The sequence below is a fragment of the Carassius auratus genome, linkage group LG49B (assembly GCF_003368295.1).
Source record: "Carassius auratus strain Wakin linkage group LG49B, ASM336829v1, whole genome shotgun sequence".
Lineage (NCBI taxonomy): Eukaryota > Metazoa > Chordata > Actinopteri > Cypriniformes > Cyprinidae > Carassius > Carassius auratus.
In genome coordinates, this window is record NC_039301.1 from 1,191,520 (window position 1) to 1,214,355 (window position 22,836).

A 22,836-nucleotide genomic window follows, 5' to 3' on the forward strand; every position below is an offset into this window, starting at 1 on the left:
TATTTTTAATGAAAATAATGTTAACATGCAAATAAAGTCTAAAAATAAGCTTAATTTTCCTTGTGTAAAATGTTGAAAACTTCACCTGTTGAAGTGTTTTTGAAAATAAACGTGTAATAATTGAATGCTTGTGAATAATTAAATGCAATGTGAGTAGTGTGTTTACATTGGTTGTTGTGGTAACCGTGAGCGGTGGGATGAAGTAAGGACCCTTGAGTTCCATCAGTGAGAGGATGTGTGGATGAGGTTTATCAGTGGAGAACATCCAGGATGGTGATGGTGTATCCGTGAGCTCACTGATCCCGGCGCTCCTGTATGGGCTCAGCATAAGTGGGAAACAGAGGCTCCTCACACAAACACACACATTCTGGAATCTCTCTGCAAACAGACCACAATTCACCTGCAGAGTCTTCCATAGAAACACAGAAGAGACGGGTGGAGAGAGTGATACAAATGACAGTAATCTGACTGATTGTAATAGTTTGATCTTTAACTCATCACATTTCAGACAGGAACCACTTTGGCAAGTTTACTTGAGTTTATTAAACAATTTTATTTTTGGCGGTATGGTTCCTTATGTGGGTTCTTTCTCTCAGAATAATTGAACATTCAAGAGCTTTGACACTAACCCCCAAAACATAATGAGAAGTATTACTGCCTGAAGAAGAACCCCCCCAAAACCAACCTTGTTCCAGTCCGGCAAAGAGAAAAGACAGTGTTATTGAGATATCCTTAATAAAGCCTACTGGCTGGCAAAGGGGTAGTGTGAAGACCCCCCAAATTTGTCCCTATTCCCTTCCTGCAAAAGAGAAAGTTAATGTTATAGAGATGTCCTTAATGCGGCTCATGCTAGGAGAGGGGTATTCTCCCCTCTAAAACACGAGGGAAAGAATAGCAAGTTCCCTCTTATTTAAGTAGCAGGGGTGTTCATCCTCTGCTGAAGGATGAACAGCAGTCCCCTGCAGCCATAGCAGCAAAGGGTGTTCTCTCCAGCTGGATAGAACAGCAGTCCCTTTCTTCTGAGGGGGAGGTCGTCCCTCGCTCGAGGGATAGAACAGCGGTCCCCTACAGGTATATTATTCTTCTCGTCCTCCTACTCATTCTTTATTTTATTTATGTATTAAATGTATGTTGATTGAATTATCCACTGGTTATAATCAACACTCCTATACTAGCTGTAGATCATGCTGTAGACCCAGTGCTTTAAGTGGGCCGGTACGCACCGGTACTCAGTACCGCCACTTCCAAATATAGCTCTTGAGCGTACCGCCACCTCTCCGTGCGCCCAGAACGTGCTTTTAGCGTACCGGTACGCTCATTTGGACATGTTTTAATAGAGGATTTAATCTTTTACCTGCACTGCCGATTTAATGCAAGCTTCCTAATTCATCCCAACGTCAGCAGAAAGTACATTACCCAATTACCCATTCACCCTCAAATTATACAAGAGAATAGCGCATGTGTCGCTTTTCCCACTGTTAAGTGTCAACAATTCAACGTGGCCGGAGAAAGTGTGTGAAACTCAATGACTGACGCCTCACCAAGACTGTATGCTATAACTACAGGTCAGACTCAACCTAATGAAGTAATGCAGCTCTTTCAGGAAGGGTGACCAGACGTCCCGAAAAATTCGGGACAGCCCCGAAATCTAAACTGTTGTCCCGACTCTGGCCCTAATTGTCCCGAAAATTATACTAAAGCAAAATACTGAGTATTTATTGTCTGATAAACATTAAAAACTGTCTGCGGAGGTTGAGTCGTCCTGCAGCCCCTGCTGGCTGCTCATTGGCTATAGCATCTTTTTTCTAAATTCTAAAAAAATACCGTAGGCGGCTAGGCACAAATTTAGATATTCATTTATCTAATTAATCTATAGCCTATGCACAAAGACAATATAATATTTTTGTCCCCTTTTTGTTTTAAAGCTTGATGAAGAGAGCGCAAGTTGCTGCAGCTGCGAGGAGGACAGTGATGCACGCATACAGGAGTGATTGACAGTTCGCGGCACTGTGTACAAAAAATACTGCGCTACACAATTTTTTCGTTATTTTCGTTTAAGCTTATTAACGTTAAGTGTAACAGAAAGGTCTGATTTACGCACTGTTACAACAGTCATTGTTTTTTTTCTTTTTTTACAATGACATTTGAGTTCATGATTTTAATGTTGCTGTTTCTTGTTCCAGACTAAAGAGTAATGACAGACGGTTGATCTTTGAATAAAAATGTGTTTTGTTAAGGTTTGAAATTCATTATCTTTTATTATAGGCTACGAAGTCTAATATCATAAGCCCCCCATCCCGTCACCCAAGAACACATAACCCCCCCCCCCCCACCCCGTTAATGAAATAGGCTATAATAGAGTACCTGCACCTCTTTTGGGCCACTTAAAGCACTGTGTAGACCATTACTGTGCCTGTGGAGCCTGTCCAAAATTGGTTCATGAAGAGAAAACAGACATGTCAGCCGGACACTCTGCTCCTTTTAATTGCACTCACGTGGTACTCGCGTACTTTTCACAGATGAGGTAAATAGAACGTTTCGTGAGCACAGATAATTTATACTGCGCCATATATTTCAAGAATAAAGTTCAACATGATCATATGCTGTTTAAATGAGAATGTGTTCTAGTGAAATCTATATACATGTGAAAACTCTCAAACTTTGTAAACCTTAAATGATTAGTTTTTTTTACAATGATTTCTATAATACACAATTTATACACATGATTTTTTTCATTTCAGTAAAACACTTGCTGTTAATATGGCCTATTTGTGTCCTTGTTTCAAAGGTACTTAGAGTAGTGTCTCTTTGTGCTAAAAAAAATATGTGAGGAGTATTGTTGGTTTCTTTTACATACTTTATTGCCAAGTATGCTTGCACATACAAGGAATTTGTTTTAGTGACATTACACAGAGACAACAACACACAGACAAAAAAAGCATTTGCAAATAAATAAGTGTATAAACAATTGTGCTATAAATGATAATGGAATAGGATTGAGTAAGATGCAGGGATGTACTAGAATGGAGGGATAACTAATAAATATAAGGATATTGCACATTTTTATTGCATAAGTGGAGAACATTTTACTGCACTGTTAAAAATCACAGTAAAAAAGGCCAAATTTTGATTTGCATTAAAACGATGCATCTGGGTAATATTCATCATTTTCGAGAAGTTAGCCTGCTGCTATATATCGTAAATTAAAAACGTTCAAAGTTGACACTCAGCGGCTGTGTTTCAAATCACACCCTACACCCTCATTCACTATTCCCTACACGACTTTACTAATATAGTCCACCTGACAGAGAGAATGAAAACTAATGAGTGAATTCAGACACTGATGAACGGCTGCTGTTAACGAGCAGAATCACTGAAGAAAAGAGAAACAATACAAACACAAGTACAATACAAACTACAACTGTCTTCAGCCACAGCTTTAGAAAAAATCAACTGAAGATTTAAACAATCAACAAACAGCTTTACCAGCTTCACTCATTAATAACCAGACTGACTTTATTTCTGTCAGATCAGAGATCAGAGATCAAAAGATCTTGTTGAGAGGTACAGAAAATTAGATGATGTTTTACTGTTTCGTTTGTGGAGATCTTTAGTTGTGCTCCTGACCCTTGACTTTTTAACTTTGCTTTATTTGATTGCTATATGTGTATCTTTGTATAAACTGTAATTAATTTACAGCAACAAACTGTAGAAAACTGTTATTTACAGGCCAATAAATTTCTGTTTTTCTATAGTTTGTTGCCGTAAATTAATGGTTGCCAGTATATAACTGTTTTTCTACAGTTTGTTATCATTATGTCAAACAGCAATATATTGTAAAACGTAAACGTCCGATTTACCAAATAAAAAAAAAAAAAGTTAATTTGACTAAAATATTTGTGACATCCATAGAAAAACAGTAATGCAAATTCATACACTGATAAGGAGAGAAAATAATCAAATCAAGTGTATTAATGTGTTTTTGTGGGACAACAGATGCTGGATCAGAGAATGCTGGAGAACATCAGGTTTTGTGTAACAACTTTTTTTCTTTTTTTATCAAGAGTCAAATGAACCCTATAATTACAAAAAACTATATACTGCACAAAATTCTTTAGACAACTTAAAAATTTTTATAAATAACTGTTTACCAAGATTTTAATCAAACTCACGAATTCTGTATATGCATTATTTGATCGATGAATACAATGATAATATACAGTAGCATAATATCACATGATTATTTGTACAATTCTTTCATGTACCTCACAGCTCTGTTTTTTTCTTCTCCTGCTCTCTTCTTGATGTTTTCCAGTGTTTTTGCTTTTTCAGGCTCACTGATTTCCATCAGCTTCTCAGTCAGAAAATCAACATGCTGAAGTATGATCAATGAATCAGTATTAAGTGCAATCAAATCCAGAGTTTCAACACAGTTAAAAGTTTCCATCACCATCTTTACTTTCTCTTTCTCTATATTATGTAAGTCTTCTTCTAGCTTCTTGACCCAAAACACACCTTCCTTAATTTTCTTTATACTGTGATTATATTTCTTCTTTAATCCTTCATTTGTCTTTTTCTCCTTCATTTTCTTTGTTACATATATTTTGTCTTCTTTGATATGTTTACTGTAGTGGCATTTATTAGTACACACTGTACAGTGATTATTCTTCATCACTTTGCACCATGAGACATCAGTGACCCTCCAGCATCCTGGATAATGACAGTTCTCCTCACAGACGGTGCAGCACATCGCCACACTGGCTACAGAACGATCAATATCAACCTTCTCTTTGTAGATCACATCAGCTTCATACTCAAAGTTCTGGTTTTCTTCAGCAACTTTCATGTTTTGTCCCACAGCTTCCTGAGCTTGTTTCAGCTCTTTTTGCTTTTGGCTGATTTTTTGATCAGTTAATTGTAGATTAGAGATATTAGTCTCCAACTGCTTCCTTTTCTGCAAAACACCTTGAGTCATCTTCAGTGTTTTTGGTTTTATGTTTTCAATAAATGTGAAAAATTTTGTAATTTCACTTAAACTGAGATCCCATGTTTGCTTTTGTGCCATCTGGTATTCTGGAAGAAATGTCTCTCCTTGACAGTTGTCAAACTGGAAAAACACTGGCTGATTCTGCTCATTTACTGCACACTTGATTTTAGCCTCTTCAACAGCTGTCAGAGCATTTTTAGGGTGAACTCCACGCGAGTGTGTGAGGAGCAAGACAATGTTTTCAGCAATATCTTCCCCAAATAAGGACTGAACCGCATCAAATATGTATGTTTGTCTGTCAGAGAGTCTATTTTGGTCTGCTTTAATCACCAGACAAACTGCATCTAGTTTATGCAAGCAGTCATCACTGCTTAAACCAAGCAAATTCCTGGCAATCTCTTTATCTTTCTCAATTCCACGTGTGTCTCCATATCCTGGAGTGTCGATGATTGTTAAATGGATTGGACTCTCTTGTAGATAAAACTCATAAATAGTGATGCTGGAGGTCTGACTGTGAACTAAAGTTCGGTCGCTCTGATCATCTGTGATCTCAAACCAAACCTTGTCTTCTCTCTGAACACACAACATGTAGTTGATCATCACATTGATTAGTTTTGTTTTCCCTGTTCCTGTTTCTCCCACCAGCAGAATGGATTTATGGGGTTTATTTGTGTCTCTCTCCCCAAAGGTAACTTTTATGTATGGTTCAGTTGGATCACAAGAGTCTGTCCTGGGTTTCAGATGATATCGAGTAGGATTCCCCTCCTCAATTACAATACTGTCTTTGATGATTGCAACAAATATTTGTGATCCTGGTTCTGAACTGAACATTTTCTGTCTGTAATATAAAGAGGAAAAGACATTTAAAAATATAAAAATTAAAATCTTCATCAATATATATATATATTAGGGGTGTAACGGTTCACAAAATTCACGGTTCGGTTCGATACGATACACTGATGTCACGGTTCGGTTCGGTTCGGTTCGATACGTTTTAGATACAGCAAAATGTAAAAACATCTCAACTTTTCAGAATGCCGCAAGCGCACCGCGGGTCATGTGACAAGAACCAACCAATCAGCTTCATCCTTTCCCGTAACAACGTTGAGAGCTCAGCCAAGATGAAGGAACAGCTGATCATAGTTGTATATGGATTGCAATTTTGAAATAAATTCAGTAGCAGAGCTACTGCAAGCGATTTTTAGAGCTGCAAATCCATTTATCCTTCGCTGAAATTTCCGCGTCTCATGGAGAGAGCACGTCATTGTTGCTTAGCAAAGACAGACGCCTCATGAGCGCTTCTGCCCGAGCGCTTTGGAAAGGAGGAGAAAGACGCGCTTAGCGTTTTCCATGCGTTTTTAGGCACGATATGTGAACGGCCCCTAAGGCGCTCGCTCACTCAGCACGCGCTGAAGGCTCGTTGCAAAATGTCTAATGCATTTAACAGACCAGAAATATAAGATCCTAAAATAACCAACAGGTCTGGTGTTTGGGTTGGATTCCCTGTAAGCTATAGTGTCTAAATGCTGCAGGGATAGTTTGCTGCGTGCATGTTTCTCCTTTTTTTCGTCTTTTCCCAGATAGTACTGACGCATATATCCCAGATATTCCCGCTGGTTTTTTTTTTTTTTTTTTTTGTAATCCCGCTGGTGTACCCTGTCATGTTGCAGATGCGACATACCGTTGTTTTTTTATCCACCACTCTCTTGCCATCACCATTATAGCTTAAAGGGAATCCAAAGTGCACCCAAACACCAGACCTGTTGGTTATTGGGGGATCTTCTCATTTCTAGTCTGTTAAACGCATTGGCTATTTTGCAACGAGCCTTCAGCGCGTACTGAGTGAGCGAGCGCCTGCTGAGTAGCCTAACATAAACATATAAGATGGTGTTTTTTTCTTCTTCGGGAGTGTCAGGGGCGTTGCCTGTTACGTTGTTTGGGTTATTGGGCTACCTTGTTGAACGCATATCATTATATTTCTTTCTCTCTCTTTTTTTTTTTTTTTTCAAATATAATTAATTACTCCAACGAACCGTTCGGTATACATAATGCGTACCGCGTACCGAACCGAAAGCGTCGTACCGAACGGTTCAATACGAATACGCGTATCGTTACACCCCTAATATATATATATATATATATGTGTGTATGTGTGTGTGTGTGTTTATTTTTCAGAATAAGGGCCAGATTTATTAACAGCGTGTGCCAGTGCAAACCATCTTTTGCTGTGAAAAATAAAAAATAATGAAGTCAGAATTTGGCTCAAAGTTTTGGCTCAAACTGCACTCTTAACTCCTGCATCGCAATCGGCACAGAATCGCTTTTCAGCGCAAGCTGTGTGGAGAAGCCCATCTCCACCTCCATTGTGTTGGAGAAGCAATCCCGCGTAAAATACAGTTTGCACTCTCCAGCTCTAGGCGGGAACTCGCAGTCTTTCAGGCCAATTGTATGCAACCACTGGTGCCTAATTTTCAAGTCTGCTGGAAAATGCAGTCCAGCAGTGCTGTTGCAACCAGCAACACTACACCTACGTTGAAGAGAGTAATGTTCACTGTGAAGCTTACACTGTGATGTACCTGAGAGAAAACAGAGATGACCATCTGATTTTCACCAGTAAGAACAAACTATTTTAAAGTTTGTTGTTTTACAGAACATCACAGTTATAAATGACATGATAATAAGGCCTGAAGATTTTAAGGAAAATATAATTATATTTTCATAATGATTTTTTCCTTCTCAAATCTTGTCTGGGGTGTAAAAACATGTCACAGTGTCTGGGTTGTTGTTCCCCGGGGTTCCACTAGATGTCCTCCTTCTCACGGTGTCTGTCCCAGATCACTTCCTGTTCCCTTATATGGTCACCTTCCTCCTTGTTACGTAATTGATTGTTCCCCCCACCTGTCTCCTGTTTCCCCATTATCCTTCTGTGTATAAATACCCAGTCTGTCTCAGTCTATGTGACGGAGTCCTTGTTTATATGTTACAGTTTCATGCCCGTCATCCTTATCTTGCCTTGCCTTGCCTTGCCTTGCCTTGCCTTGCCTTGCCTTGCCTTGCCTTGCGTTCGTGTCTTGTTTGTGTTTATGTTTTGATCTTCTGGTTTTGACCCTGCCTGGACTGTTTACTCTATTGGATTACCCCTTTAATAAACGACGTACCTGCAAATTGGTTCCTTCTTCGTGTTTCCTAACACCTAACGAGACAGAAGGACTCCGTCAACGTAGGAACCAGCGGTATGTCACTTTTCCGTTCCCCAGCCAAGATGGCGGAGAGGCGGGTCAAGTATCTTCGGTTGACCGCCCTCCGTCAAGACGGCAACGAAGTGGGTGCCCTGGCTCAAGTGTTCTGGTCCCTGGCTGAAGGCATGGGATACAATGATGCGGCCCTTAAGGACCACTTCAATGGCGGCCTGGATGATCCAGTGCCCGAGGAAGAGATGGCGCAGTTGGAGATGCTGGAGTTCTGGGAATTCGTGCGCTACCTGCAGTTTCGGTGTCGGTGGGATGCCCCAGCCACCCCTGTCTCTTCCGGCAGGGTGGTCGTCAGCCCAGCACCACTGCCCAGGATGGCCGCCAGCCCAGCGCCACAGTACAAGATGGCCGCTAACCCAGCGCCAATGCCCAAATTGGCCACCGGTCCAGCGCCACAGTACAAGATGGCCGCCAGCCCAGCGCCACAACACAAAATGGCCGCCAGCCCAGCGCCACAGCACGAGATGGCCGCCAGCCCAGCGCGACAGCAGAAGATGGCCGCCAACCCAGCGCCACAGCACAAGATGGCCGCCAGCCCAGCGCCACAGCACAAGATGGCCGCCAGCCCAGCGCCACAGCACAAGATGGCCGACTCAAAGCCTGAGTCTCCAGATAAGGTGCACGATGCTGTCCCGGAGGCAGAAGCGGTGCACGATGCTGTCCCAGAGGCAGAGGCGGTGCTCAATGCTGTTCCGGAGGCCGAGGCGGTGCCCGTTGCTGTTCCAGAGGTCGAGGCGGTGCCCGATCCTGTTCCGGAGGCGGAGGCGGTGCCCGAGGCTGTTCCAGAGGCCGAGGTGGTGCCCGAGGTCGAGGCAGCGCCCATTGCTGTTCCAGAGGCCGAGGCGGTGACCGAGGCCATTCCCGAGGCAGTTACCGAGGCGGTGCCCGAGGCTGTTTCGGAGGTCGAGGCGGTGCCCGACACTGTTCCAGAGGCCGAGGTGGCACCCGATGCCGAGGCGGTGCCCGAGGCTGTTCCCAATGCAGCTACCGAGGCGGTGCCCGAGGCTGTTCCGGAGGTCGAGGCGGTGCCTGACGCTGTTCCAAAGGCCGAGGTGGAACCCGACGCCGAGGCGGTGCCCGAGGCTGTTCCCAATGCAGTTACCGAGGCAGTGCCCGTTGCTGGTCCAGAGGCTGAGGCGGTGCTCGAGGCCGATCCCGAGGCCGTTACCGAGGTGGTGCCCGAGGCCATTCCAGAGGCCGAGGCGGTGCCTGATGCCGAGGCTGCGCCCGATGCCGAGTCGGTGCCCGACGCTGTTCCAGAGGCCGAGGTGGTGCCCGAGGTCGAGGCAGCACCCATTGCTGTTCTGGAGGCTGAGGCGGTGCCTGATGCCAAGGTGGTGCCCGAGGCTGTTCCAGAGCCAGGGCCAGTCACCGAGGACCCTCCAGAGCCAGGGTCAGTCACCAATTACCCTCCAGAGCCAAGTCAAGTCACTGGGTGGTCTGCTGCTCCGTTCCGGGAGACTCCGGTCTCAACCACGGGGACGTGGTGGCCGTCCGCTCCACCCTGGAGGGCTCTGACTTTGACCACAAGGCTGTGGTGGTCTTCCGCTCCACCCTGGAGGGTTTTGACTTTCACCACAAGGCTGTGGTGGTCTTCCGCTCCGCCCTGGAGGCCTTTGACTTTGACCACAAGGCTGTGGTGGTCTTCCGCTCCGCCCTGGTGGATGCCTCAACATGTCCTTCATGGACTTCTGTTTTGTGTTTTTTGAGTTCTGTTATGTTTCTGTCTGTTCCCTTTAGTTTAGTCTGGCCCTCCGTCCCTCCCCCTGTACCTCCTCCGGTCCTCCTCCCTCCTGGTCTCCCTGTTTTAGGTTTACATTTCTGGTGTTTGTTCCCCATGTGTTCCTTTTCCGGCCCTCCGTCCCTCCCCCTGAGCCTCCACCTGTCCGCCTCCCTCCTGGTCTCTGTGTTGTGTTTTGTCTTGGAGCGTCTGGGAGCCGCTCCGTAGAGGGGGGGTACTGTCACAGTGTCTGGGTTGTTGTTCCCCGGGGTTCCACTAGATGTCCTCCTTCTCACGGTGTCTGTCCCAGATCACTTCCTGTTCCCTTATATGGTCACCTTCCTCCTTGTTACGTAATTGATTGTTCCCCCCACCTGTCTCCTGTTTCCCCATTATCCTTCTGTGTATAAATACCCAGTCTGTCTCAGTCTATGTGACGGAGTCCTTGTTTATATGTTACAGTTTCATGCCCGTCATCCTTATCTTGCCTTGCCTTGCCTTGCGTTGCGTTCGTGTCTTGTTTGTGTTTATGTTTTGATCTTCTGGTTTTGACCCAGACAAAGGAACAAATTGGTTCCTTCTTCGTGTTTCCTAACACCTAACGTGACAAAACACCCCTGGCCAAACGGGGTGCATCTCCTCCCCTCTTTGATAATTACTGTAGTTACCATGTCCTGAACATCGCATTCTTTCTTTTCTCCCCAGATGTAATCTATCTATCTATATATATATATATATATATATATATATATATATATATATATATATATATATATATATATATATATATATATAGGTGTTTGAATAAAAATATTTGAACATTATTTATAAAAATTACCTCAAGTTAGCACCAGCAAGCTTGTTAGCTAGACAGTTAGCATCAGCTAACAATATTTACTTATTTTCAGTACGGTTATGAATAACGACCTTAATAACAATGGATGAAAAGTTTAGAGCTCTACTGATGATGTAGTGTGTCCACCTTTGTGTGTGGGTCCATGTACATGCTGAATCGACAGGTAAAAAAAAGCCTCTAGTCTAAGTATTAATTTATCACCAATTAACTGTTTGACAAACACTTCCTGCTTCGGTGTCCAGATCTGAATTTAAAAAAATCTCAAACATGCTCCGATGTACCGATCTGAATCAACCGAGTCGCGAACATGCTCTGAATCAACCGAGTCGCGAACAGGCTCCGAAGTGTCTATCTGAATCAGTCGAGTCGCGAACAGGCTCCGAAGTGCCGATGTGAATCAGCCGAGTCGCGAACAGGCTCCGAAGTGTCTATCTGAATCAGCCGAGTCGCGAACAGGCTCCGAAGTGTCGATCTGAATCAGCCGAGTCGCGAACAGGCTCCGAAGTGTCGATCTGAATCAGCCGAGTCGCAAACAGGCTCCGAAGTCCCGATCTGAATCAACCGAGTCGTGAACAGGCTCTGAAGCGCCGATCTGAATCAACCGAGTCGCGAACAGGCTCCGAAGTGCCGATCTGAATCAACCGAGTCGCGAACAGGCTCCGAAGTGCCGATCTGAATCAACCGAGTCGCGAACAGGCTCCGAAGTGCCGATCTGAATCAACCGAGTCGCGAACAGGCTCCGAAGTCCCGATCTGAATCAACCGAGTCGCGAACAGGCTCTGAAGCCCCGATCTGAATCAACCGAGTCGCGAACAGGCTCCGAAGTTCACCAAATCAAACTGAATCGTTTTAAACGGAGTAATTCATGTACTCAAACAGTAGACACTGATTGAACTGCTGTGAAGCAAATGTATTTAAAATCTCCAAAAATGGTTAGATTAGTCATATTTACTGCAAATAAATTAAGAAAATCAAGTGTTATGTCAAATTACACCAAAACACGTTTTTCTTACTTTTCCCTTTCCCCCCTAATTAGCCCCTGATGTTTTGGCCTTAGCCCCAGATGTTTTCAAATCCTAGAAACGCCTCTGGATAAGAGCATTCATTATTTTTAACAATGTCAAAGGATTATATTCTTGGCGCTTCCGAATCCACTTTTGCAAGACAGGACAATCAGTCGTTGTGTTGTCACTATTATCTTAATGAGTCATGGGTGTGTTCTTGGGTATAACGTTCCTGTGTGTAATAAGCAAAGTTAACATGCGTTTTGGACCCGATCAGAGGGGTATTTTCTAATAACGTGCTCTTTAAATCACAAAATAAATACATAAACAAATAAAAAATATTGCGCCATTGACTTTAGACTTTAGACCCGTTTCGAGTTGGTCCAGTGGCGCTATATGCCAAAGCGTTGTTTTTTTTTGTATTTTTTTATTAAATTTATATAAAAGTTATATGTAAACAAGTTATATACATTTTAGAGGACTAACAGGCGCTGGTGCCCTCAAAAGATTCCATAATAGAATTTAGACATGGAAGGGTAATATCGCGAGTGGGCGGGGCGCCGTGAGCGCTGAGTGAGTAGCAGTAATGTTAGTGAGTTGTCGTTGAAACTAAAAAAAATGGATAAAGAAAAAAAAATTATCGGGAACTATAAATAGAGAAAGAAAGATGGAAAAGGAGATGGAATGTCAAGGGATGCGACAGCAGCTAAATAAGTGGATGGTGAAAGGCAACACTCTGGATGGGTTAAATGCAGAGCACTAATTCTGAGTATGCACACTTCACTATATGTATATATAGCACAGACCTTTAAAGAGAGAGAGATGTGACCCTGTAATTACATATATAGCCTATTTGTGTGTGTGCTCTTGTTTTTGTGTCATATCAGGACACAACTCTGTATAATGACATGTGTATGACACAGGTATTACAAGGAGAGGGTGACTTATGAGGACATAACCCCATTTTTCAAAACACTTATAAATCATATAGAAGATGATTGAGAAGGTAAAAATGCACAAAGTTTCCTGTGAGGGTTAGGGTTAGGTGTAGGGTTGGTGAAGGGCCATAGAATATACAGTTTGTACAGTATAAAAACCATTACGCCTATAGGATGAACCCACTTTTCACAAAAACAAACGTGTGTGTGTGTGTGTGTGTGTGCCATATTTGTACATTTTATAATCCAAAATGTTAATGCAATTTCAGGTGATGGGGTATTTACACAAATAAATTAATTAGTTACTAGTTACTAGTTACTTCTGTAAATTTTAAGGAGATTACTTTACTAGTTACTGCATTTGAAAAGTAACTTCACTTACTTTTTTTTCCCTATGAAATCCGTTTATTTTTTTCCCAAATTCGTTTTTTTCGTTTTCATTTTTCTGGATTAGATTATTTCTGTTTATTTTTTTTCCTCAACTCCTTTTTAATTGTTAAATTTAATTGTATTAATTAAATACTTGTCTTTAAATTAAACCGGACTCTTATTTTGACGTGTTAACGTGAATACCTTTACAATTCCGTGTATGTGATGTGAAGCTAGTTTTACTCAAATAAAACGGTCAAATGATCATGAAGTGAACGCAGCATGACTCTTAGTGCAGTTTTGGAAGGGGGAAAACATTTCATAAGGCTATTTTAAGAAATAATTGAATAAAATAATTTGTTTTTATGCATGTAAATATGTCAATGACTTGCTGAAGTTCATGAAAACCAGCTATGTATTAGACCCGGAAATAATGTCTCTCTCTATCTCTCTCTCTACTGTATAAAAAGTACATTAGGCTATGTATTATTATGTAAAGTATAACATTATACACTATAATATAATATAGTATTGTATTATAGTTATTGTATCCAAGTTGTCTGTCTGGAACGCAGCATTAGGTTAACGTCAATAAACAAGCGTGTACTACAATTCATTCTATAAGGTGACATTTCAGCACTTTACAAACGGACAGCGACGTCGAGTAGCGCTATTACATTGAAATACAATGGAGAAGTACAGCAGGGAATGAAAAAATGTGTTCTGAGCCAAAGGTTTTTGCTGCATACACTCGATAGTTGCGCCCCTAAGATGGTTTAAGGCGCATATGGCGGAGTATATTTACAGCTCCTCAAAATAACAACGCGCCAACAATGCGCCTCAACAGCATGGGTACAAATGCATTTACTATTTAAACAAGGCGCGCAGCACGGGAAAATGAGAACTGCGTCGGGCTGAAACAAGCATAAACACTCCCACAAGGCAGCTTCCCACAAGAGAAAGTCAATGGAGAGCGTTGGATTGCTGGATTGAGCGTTCGGCGAGTGTTAGAGCTCCGTGACACAACCCGTCAAAAGGCTAAAAGGCTGCAGAATAAGCCTAAAGTTATCAGTGCAACATCGGTTCATATGTTTTCGATATGCTTTTTTTTTTTTTTTTTTTTTTTTTAACTCGATGGGAGCGAAATTACATTCTCTGAACCCGAACTCAGTTTGCTGTCTGTCTCTCCTCTCTCCACTCCGCAGCGAACCATGCCCACTTTTTTAGTGCTTTAAACTTTCAGCATTAACCAGTGCTGAAACAGGGGGTTTCATGACCCAAAGGTTCCAAAGCAAATTATTTCTAAAGAAATAAATACAAATAGATTTTTTTAACAACAATCCACCAATCAATACACACATAAACAGTTATAAAAAAAGGTAATATTAATCTGTCCTTCTATTTTGTCCTACTTATGTATTTATAACAAATATAAACAAATATATATAATATATACATTATAAGACACATTTTGAAATACTAAATATCATCACTTTAATACACTGTCTACATTACTAGACTTTATAGATACATAGTCTACAGAAGAGCAAAACACATTGTAACACTACCTGTTTGTTCAAGTGCTTCTTTCTCTGCCTCTCTACAGATACTTGCAGACAGAAAGAACCAGAGTTTATTTTATACACTGGCTAACATCCATTTTCTGAAGGTCACGTGATTTGCAAGAAAGTGTCAAACCCTCCAGACCATGGCCGTGGCCAGCTATGAGGTCACCGGGGTCCGGTGTCCTGACATTTTATACCCGTCAGATTCCTACGGTTTACTGCGCATGCGCACATCAATATCGGGTCCTTTTTCTCATGCTAAACAACATTTCATGTATTTGCATAACCGTAAGGGTACTTTAATAAAAACGCAATCTAATTGGAAGAAAATAATATTTATTGTTGGTTTCCTGTAGCTGTATCCCTTCTAGCTACAACCTCGAATATATATAATATTGAGTCTAATTTAATTGATGCCACATTTTTGGGACAATAAAGCCCTCCCTACACCTACCCTTAAGCTTTTGTTTATTTACTTATTTTATTTATTTTTTTACTTAAATTTTTCTGATGTGATTTGAAATTTGAAAAGGGAGAAACATTTTCGCGGATTCGAACCCGGGTGAGTCACGTCAAAATATGCATGACACAAACAAACTTTGATGCAATAAATAGGGTATGATTTAAAAATGAGCATCCCTCTTAAAACATCTACATTTTTGTCTCTTTTCCAAAATTTACTTTAACGTGCTGTTTGAAATCTGATGTGTGTCCACAATGTGTGAAAGCAACCAGCCTATAATGTGAAAAATACACCCACTACTTTTTCATAATCCCCATAAATCAGAGACAGTATTTGAAAATGTACACTTCCCTGTTCAAAAACCCAACCATTTTGATCATTTATGTGGCCGTGCGCATTCATATATAAATATATACATTGGCTAAAAATACACAATTTTATTTAGAAATGTTCTTTTAGAAACATTTAAATAATTAATTACAATATGCATTTTAAAATGTAATAATCAATCCAATCTATCTTGCGCATCTTAGTTGTACATGGAAGCCGTTCCGTGCGGGTGATGTAGATCAGCTTTAAATTTAGTCAATTTTAAGTTGATTATTCATTATATAAAGAATGCGTATTTATACGTTTTTATTATTTCAGCAGGAATCTTTTTTATTATTTAAATGTCTTGTTGGTTCTTATATATCGTATTTTTTTATTTTATTTTTTTACTTTGCAACAGACTCTCAGGAGTATAAATAAAGGTAAAATAAGCATTTCTATCTAGGAATCACATGTTTTAAACCACTGGTGAAACCAGTTGTTTTTCCCAAACAGATCTAACGCTTCTTGCTAATCACCTGACCTTCAGCAAATGGGTGTTGACCAGTGTATAAATACAACTGGCGTTCATCCCGTCTCCGAGTATCTGGAGAGAGCCTTCTACCCTTGAAAGTGCACTGGAACAGCAGTCAAACCTGTGGCTTCCCACCCGTGAACTCGTACTAGATCGATGTAGTAGCCTACTCCCAGTTCCGAGCTCTGACGTCACATAGTTCGCGAAACAACAATGGCAGTCCCTACGGATAATGCAAGTGGTAGGGGACACGTTGAAAAAAAAAAATATTTTAGGACAATATAACGTTTTAACAAAATTAATAATCTAGCTACAATTCCTTGCGCTCAGGACGTTTGGCGTGACTTGCCTGGAACGCTACAAAGTCTTTGATCGTGGTTTAAAGTCGTGACTTACAGTCTCAAAAAACCTGCCTGGAAGACAGCATCGGAGAAAGAAGCAGTTGAACAAACAGGTAATGTTGTAAGTCAGGGTATTTTGCTGTTCTGTAGCCTCTGTGTCTGTTATTATATTGTAATGCTTTTTAGTTTCTCATATTGGCTTACTGTATGTTACTGTATATGATTGTAGATATTTGTCAGTATTGTTTTTAATAAATATATAGCTAGGAAAAAATGATAGATTGGAAGTTCCCAAGTATGTTTTTTTAATAATACTAATTATGTGTACAGCTTGGTCAGTTACTGTTTGGTCCTATGTCTTTAAGTTTTTAAAAACAATAATTAAATGTGCCTATACAGTGTTTTTCGACACACTGATTGGTTACATTGAAGACTACAAACCACAAATCCAGAGTCATGGCATATTCTACTGAAAGGTAGGACTAGTAGCCACTGTAATTTCAGTATTTAGGTGTTTTTGTCTATAGAGCTTTTAAATTTTATTTTACCAGTTGTTCCTATTTTTGTTAAACATATGCTAAAATGATCATACAGTATAAACATTTCCCTGCTATTCACATGACTTAAATATAGCTACAGTCCAGTGTTGGGGGTAACGAGTTACAAAGTAACAGATTACAGTAACTATATTACTTTTAAGTAACTAAGTAAAGTACCCTAATAATATTGGTAACTACACTACTTTACTAGACCATAGGAACGCGCTTTCCTGCGTTACTCAAGCCGTGTTTGCCTGTGTGTAAAGTTCTGGGCCGGGTTTCCCGATAACGATTGATCTTAGCGCTTAAAGAGCCACACAGATGGGAAATCAAAAATTACCTGTATTACAGTGTATCATGTAGCTGTCCATCAGTGTAAACAATGTGCAAAGTAATTAAACCAAAAAGTACACTTTTTATAAAGTTATTGGCTTCTTAAGTAAGGAGTCAACTCTGAATCGCTGAAACGAGTCGTTATAGATTTCAAATCTTTTGCCCATCTCTATGTACGTCACTAGGAACACTTTGCATAATAATCTCCGCCTACCGTCTTGAGAGAAACTGACCTCTGACCTGCCCCCCCCCCCCCCCCCCACACACACACACAGCTCTGGTTGGTGTGAGAGCATCATGTCGAGGAGACAGTGTGTTTTATTTTCACTGCCAAAGAATGAAGATCAGAAGAACCAATGGCTAAAATTCATTTTTACCACAATACCAGAGCAGTACAACAAATCCCTTTTGTTCGGTTCACAACATTTCACTGATGACTGCTTTTCTAATCTCGGTGAGTATAGCGGGATTTTCAAAGCATTTGGCCATAAAAGAGGGTTCATTACCAACTTTATTTGGACCAACGAGCATCTCTGAATCACAACGCAAAGTATGATTATGAAGTTATGTGTCTGTTTTCTCCCGAGCGTCTTATCAGTGTGTGTGCTGTCTACAGCCTTTCTGCGCTGATCTTCATTTACAAAAACGTCATTAAAATGAAGTGTAACTCCGTGAATACTCAACGAAGAGACATGAGAGAGATATCTATAGAAAGCTTGACTTTCTATAGATATCTACTTTAAAACTAAACAAGTGCTGCCGAAAACAGATATTCTGTGATAAAGTAATCCATATGAAAACAACGCGATGTCTGTTTTTCATGTCACCCTTCGTTATATCTAATGTGACCATGCCCCCGTGCTGAACGCGCTATTCAGATTCAAACTGAAGCGCGCGGCTTGAATACACCCAGGGGCGTAGCAAGCTTTTCAAAAGTGTGGGGGATGGATGTGGTTTGTTTATAAACAATAAAAATGATGAACACATTGACAGAGGGGTACAAAATGCAGGGCTTAAAGTTCTCTGGCCCTGTGCGGGATTTCCGGCTTGCAGCGTTTGGCTGGGAAAAAAATAATCCTACATTAAAAAAAAGAAAAGAAAAAAAAATCAGAAAAGGGGAGAAAAAAACGCAAAATCAGAAAAGGAGAGAAAAAACGCCCACACAAAGCTTTTTCTCTGGTGGTATAAATAATTTTTAAACATTAAAATAATATACACTTTAATTTCATAGTTCTTCAACAGGTATGCAAACAATATCCCAATAATAGCAATTAGCATTAGTCTAAAAGACGAAATATAATACCGAAAACACTCGACATGTCAACAAAACGATTAACAGAACATCTTCCCAAACACATATCAAGCTTATTTAAAAACCTCTAAAGCATAAACACTCATTCAAAGTACCTGGAAAAGGGAGATGTAAATAACCATAAGTTCCCGCCTCCTCAGCACGAGCTGACCGATAACACCCCAAGAGAGGCGGGACTTAAGGCAAAACAGCCAATCATCAGCCGATCACACTCAAAGCCGGTGTAGAGTTTGAGAGGGAGGGGGCAGGAGGCAGCCGCGGCGAGCGCAGACACAGAGCGGTCAGAGAAACGGAGGAACGACTGTAGTAAGGCGTTTGTGCAAAACTGCGGAAAAACTGCAGAAAATGTGCGGGTGTCGAACCCTCTCACCGGGAAAAGTGTGGGTGTTAAAACCCCCACATCCCCCACGGGTGCGACGCCCCTGAATACACCCACACAGAAGAAAAAGCAACGAGACTGTTCAAGTTTTTTATTTTACTGTTGGCTTCGCGATGAGAGGAATAAGACATAATTCACCCCAAAAAGATGCTAACGCATAGTTTACCGTGAAGTTGTGTGCGGAACAACCAACCAAAACTATGTCAGTTGACCAATCAGAACACAGTATGCTACCGAAAGGTGGGGTTTAAGAAAACTGAATTGTTTGAACAGCTTCGCGCGAACCGTTTGGGGATCTCTGAGAATTGAGGTAATTTTAAAATGATATTTTGACAAAATGACAATGTTTTTTAACCTTGGATGGATTTAAACCTAATGTACAGGACTTATAAACAGTGATAGGAAGTTTAGAATTTTCATCTTACTGGCTCTTTAAGAGCGTTTTCTACGAGTAATTTTACGATCGTTCATTAGTTTCCCAACAATCACGTAGCTGTGCTTTAAGTGCTGCTTAGAGGAGTCGCTGTCCGTTTGTCAAGTGCTGAAATGTCACCTTATAGAATGAATCGTAATTGTAGTACACGCTCGTTTATTGACGTTAACCTAATGCTGCGTTCCAGACAGACAACTTTGGATACAATAACTATAATACAATACTATATTTTATTACAGTGTATAATATTATACTTTACATAATAATATATAATGTATTTTTATACAGTAGAGAGAGATAGAGAGAGAGAGAGAGAGAGAGAGAGAGAGACGTTATTTCCGGGTCTAATACATAGCTGGTTTTCATGCACTTCAGCACATTGACATATTTACATGCATAAAAACAACTTATTTTATTCAATTATTTCTTAAAATAGCCTTAAGAAATGTTTTTCCCCCTCCAAAACTGCACTGAGAGTCATGATGCGTTCACTTCATGAGCGTTTGACCGTTTGATTTGAGTAAAACTAGCGTCACATCGCATACACGGAACTGTAAAGGTATTCACGTAAACACATCAAAATAAGAGTCCGGTTTAATTTAAAGACAAGTATTTGATTAATAAAATTAAATTTAACCATTAAAATGGAGTTGAGAAAAAAATAAACAGAAAAAAAAATGGAATCCAGAAAAATTGAAACGCAAAAACGGAATTTGGAAAAATATTCAACCGAATTTGGGAAAAAATAAACGGATTTCATAGGGCCCTAAAAAAAGTAAAGTAATACAATTTATTTTAAAATGTTATAAGCTGTTATTTATATTATTTATATGTTGTTTTCTCCACAGACAAAAAAAAGAATCAAGTTTGTACAAATTTCATGCAATCATCAAAGAAAGTAATGTAACTGAGGAGGGGCCTCCTACTCGATATCATCTGAAACCGAGGACAGACTCTCGTGATCCATCTAAACCATACATAAAAGTTACCTTTGGGGAGAGACACACAAAGAAACTCCATAAAACCATTCTGCTGGTGGGAGGAACAGGAACAGGAAAAACAACCCTGATCGATGTGATGATCAACTACATGTTGGGTGTTCAGAGAGAAGACAAGGTTTGGTTTGAGATCACAGATGATCAGAGCTACTACTCACAAGTTCATACTCAGACCAGACGCATCACTGTTTATGAGTTTTATCTACAAGAGAGTCCAATCCATTTAACAATCATCGACACTCCAGGATATGGAGACACTCATGGAGTTGAGAAAGATAAAGAGATTGCTGAGAGTTTGCTCAGTTTAAGTAAATCTGCTGAAGGTATTCATAAAATACATGCAGTGTGTCTGGTGATTAAAGCAACCCAGACTCGAATATCTGAAAGAGAATTATACATATTTGATGCTGTTCAGTCTTTATTTGGAAGAGATATTGCTGAAAACATCATCTTGGTCCTCACACATTCACGTGGAACTATCCCTAAAAATATCCTGACGGCTGTTAAAGAGGCTAAAATCAAGTGTGCAGTAAATCAGCAGAATCAGCCGGTGTATTTCCTGTTCGACAACTGTCAGACAGAACCTGCTGATGAAACTAATGAAATGCTGAAACAATCATGGGATCTAACTTTCACAGAAATTACAGGATTTTTCATATTTATTGAAAACATAAAAGCAAAATCACTGAAGATCACTCAAGGTGTTTTGGAGAAAAGGAAGCAGTTGGAGACAAATATCTCTGATCTACAATCACTTAATCAAAAGATTGACACAAAGCAAAATGAGCTGAAACAAGCTCAGGAAGCTGTGGAGCAAAACAAGAAAGATGCTGAAGAAAACAAGAACTTTGAGTATGAAGTTGATGTGGTCTACATAGAGAAGGTAGATATTGATCGTTCTGTAGCCAGTGTGGCGATGTGCTGCACCTTCTGTAGGGAGAACTGTCATTATCCAGGATGCTGGTGGTGCTGTGGTCTCTCATGGTGTAAAGTCATGAAGAATCATTACTGTACAGTGTGTACTAATAAATGCCACTACAGCAAACATGTCAAAGAAGCAAAAATATATGAAACAAAGATGAAGAGGGAAAAAATGACAGATGAAGATTTAAAAAATAAATATAATGACAGTATAATCAAAATTAAGGAAGGTGAGTCTCTGGCCAAGAAGCTGGAAGAAGAACTACACATATTAGAGATTGAGAAAGTATACCTGGTGATGGAAGCTTATCACTGTGTGGATATTCTGGACTTGATCGCACTGAACACTGATTCTGTGTTCACACTTCAGCATTTTGATTTTCTGATTGAGAAGCTGAAGGAAATCTGTAAGTCTGGAAAGGCTGAAACACTGGAAAAGAAAAAAAAGAGAGCAAGGGAAGAAAAAAACAAAGTGCTTAAATACATGAAAACATGTTAAATCAGATATAGTGAGCTCTGAAGTTGTCTTTCTGTGATATAATGCTACATATATTATCATTGTATTCATGAAAGCAGTGTTCATATACAGTACATAATTTGTAAGAGTGACTAAAGCCTTGCTAAATATAACAATTTAGCCAATTGTTTGTGTTGTCTAGCCCCTTACCAGTCACCCCCCATTTTTTTGGCATGGAGACAGAAATGACATACCCAAAATAAAAAGGTTTCTGCTCATGATTCTTTCTGACTAGATACATAATCATCATTTGTTCACAAAGCTGACATTTCAAAGTTTACTGTTCAGGAATCACTCAGACTGTTATGATAATATAGATATATAAGCTCAAACATAAAAATAAAAATATTAAAAACATATTTTTTTAATGTATTAAAAAATTGTTGATGTACTGTAGGATATGAGTTTAGAAACACCGTCTATTTAAAGCCACAAGTCTACCAAAGCTTCATTTGAAAATTTCATAATCTAAACTGTAAAACTGTGAATTTTATGAAATATTTTCTAAGGCCATGTCATGTGTGTTTTTAGAGAAGGCTAATCTGATTGATTTATGGCACTTGTCATCTCTGTAAGATCATGTGAAGATGTTCTGTGTGCTCTGTCTGTATTTTTGGCTCTGAATACTCCCCCATTCATGATTCTATTGTTCTCACAAAACAAGTCTTTCACACCTCCACCAGGTATGACACATTATATGCATTATTATTTTGCTTTTATTCCCCCTTTATTAGCCTTTGTTGTGGTATTTCAAGCTTTACAAAGCCACCAAGCTGCTATCTCACTTCAGTCTCAGCATGCATTTAGCCCTTATTTAGCAAAAGTCTTACTAAAAAAATTCAACAAAACATTTTCTTACGACCTTAGATGAATTATTGTGACAGAAATGCATTATGAAGAATAAATGCACCTGCTATTAGTAGAATTAGAGCTAATGTTAGCATTAAGCTACATCAGACAATTTATGAAATTATTAGTACACTTTTACTCAAAACTCACTTTAAACCCCGATTGAGTTTTTGTAATAACTTCCTTTTGCGATCACGGGTGGAATTTGGTTGTTTAC

At 40.1% G+C, this 22,836-nt stretch overlaps 2 protein-coding genes across 2 annotated transcripts; one reads left to right on the forward strand and one right to left on the reverse strand.

The window, feature by feature from the left end:
• Window positions 1–4,158: 4,158 nt before the first annotated feature.
• Window positions 4,159–14,767, reverse strand: LOC113068781 (uncharacterized). Its single transcript, XM_026241637.1, has 2 exons — window positions 14,694–14,767; window positions 4,159–5,825 (listed from the first exon to the last, which is right to left on the reverse strand). Exon 2 carries the CDS (start codon window positions 5,816–5,818, stop codon window positions 4,241–4,243), a length of 1,578 nt encoding a protein of 525 aa, XP_026097422.1. The 5' UTR covers window positions 5,819–5,825; window positions 14,694–14,767; the 3' UTR covers window positions 4,159–4,240.
• Window positions 14,768–16,106: 1,339 nt separating this feature from the next.
• Window positions 16,107–21,951, forward strand: LOC113068780 (uncharacterized). The gene is made up of 4 exons (XM_026241636.1): window positions 16,107–16,238; window positions 16,328–16,451; window positions 16,738–16,814; window positions 20,183–21,951. The coding sequence occupies exons 3-4, from the start codon at window positions 16,795–16,797 to the stop codon at window positions 21,750–21,752; spliced, it is 1,590 nt and encodes a 529-aa protein (XP_026097421.1). The 5' UTR covers window positions 16,107–16,238; window positions 16,328–16,451; window positions 16,738–16,794; the 3' UTR covers window positions 21,753–21,951.
• The last annotated feature ends 885 nt before the right edge of the window (window positions 21,952–22,836 follow it).

Bases quoted from the DNA above. Each gene is read 5' to 3' on its own strand.
- LOC113068781 (XM_026241637.1), bottom strand. From the start codon at position 5,818: ATGTTCAGTTCAGAACCAGGATCACAAATATTTGTTGCAATCATCAAA.
- LOC113068780 (XM_026241636.1), top strand. From the start codon at position 16,795: ATGGCATATTCTACTGAAAG. The intron at 16,815-20,182 runs GTAGGACTAGTA...TTTTCTCCACAG, and splicing joins ATGGCATATTCTACTGAAAG to ACAAAAAAAAGAATCAAGTT.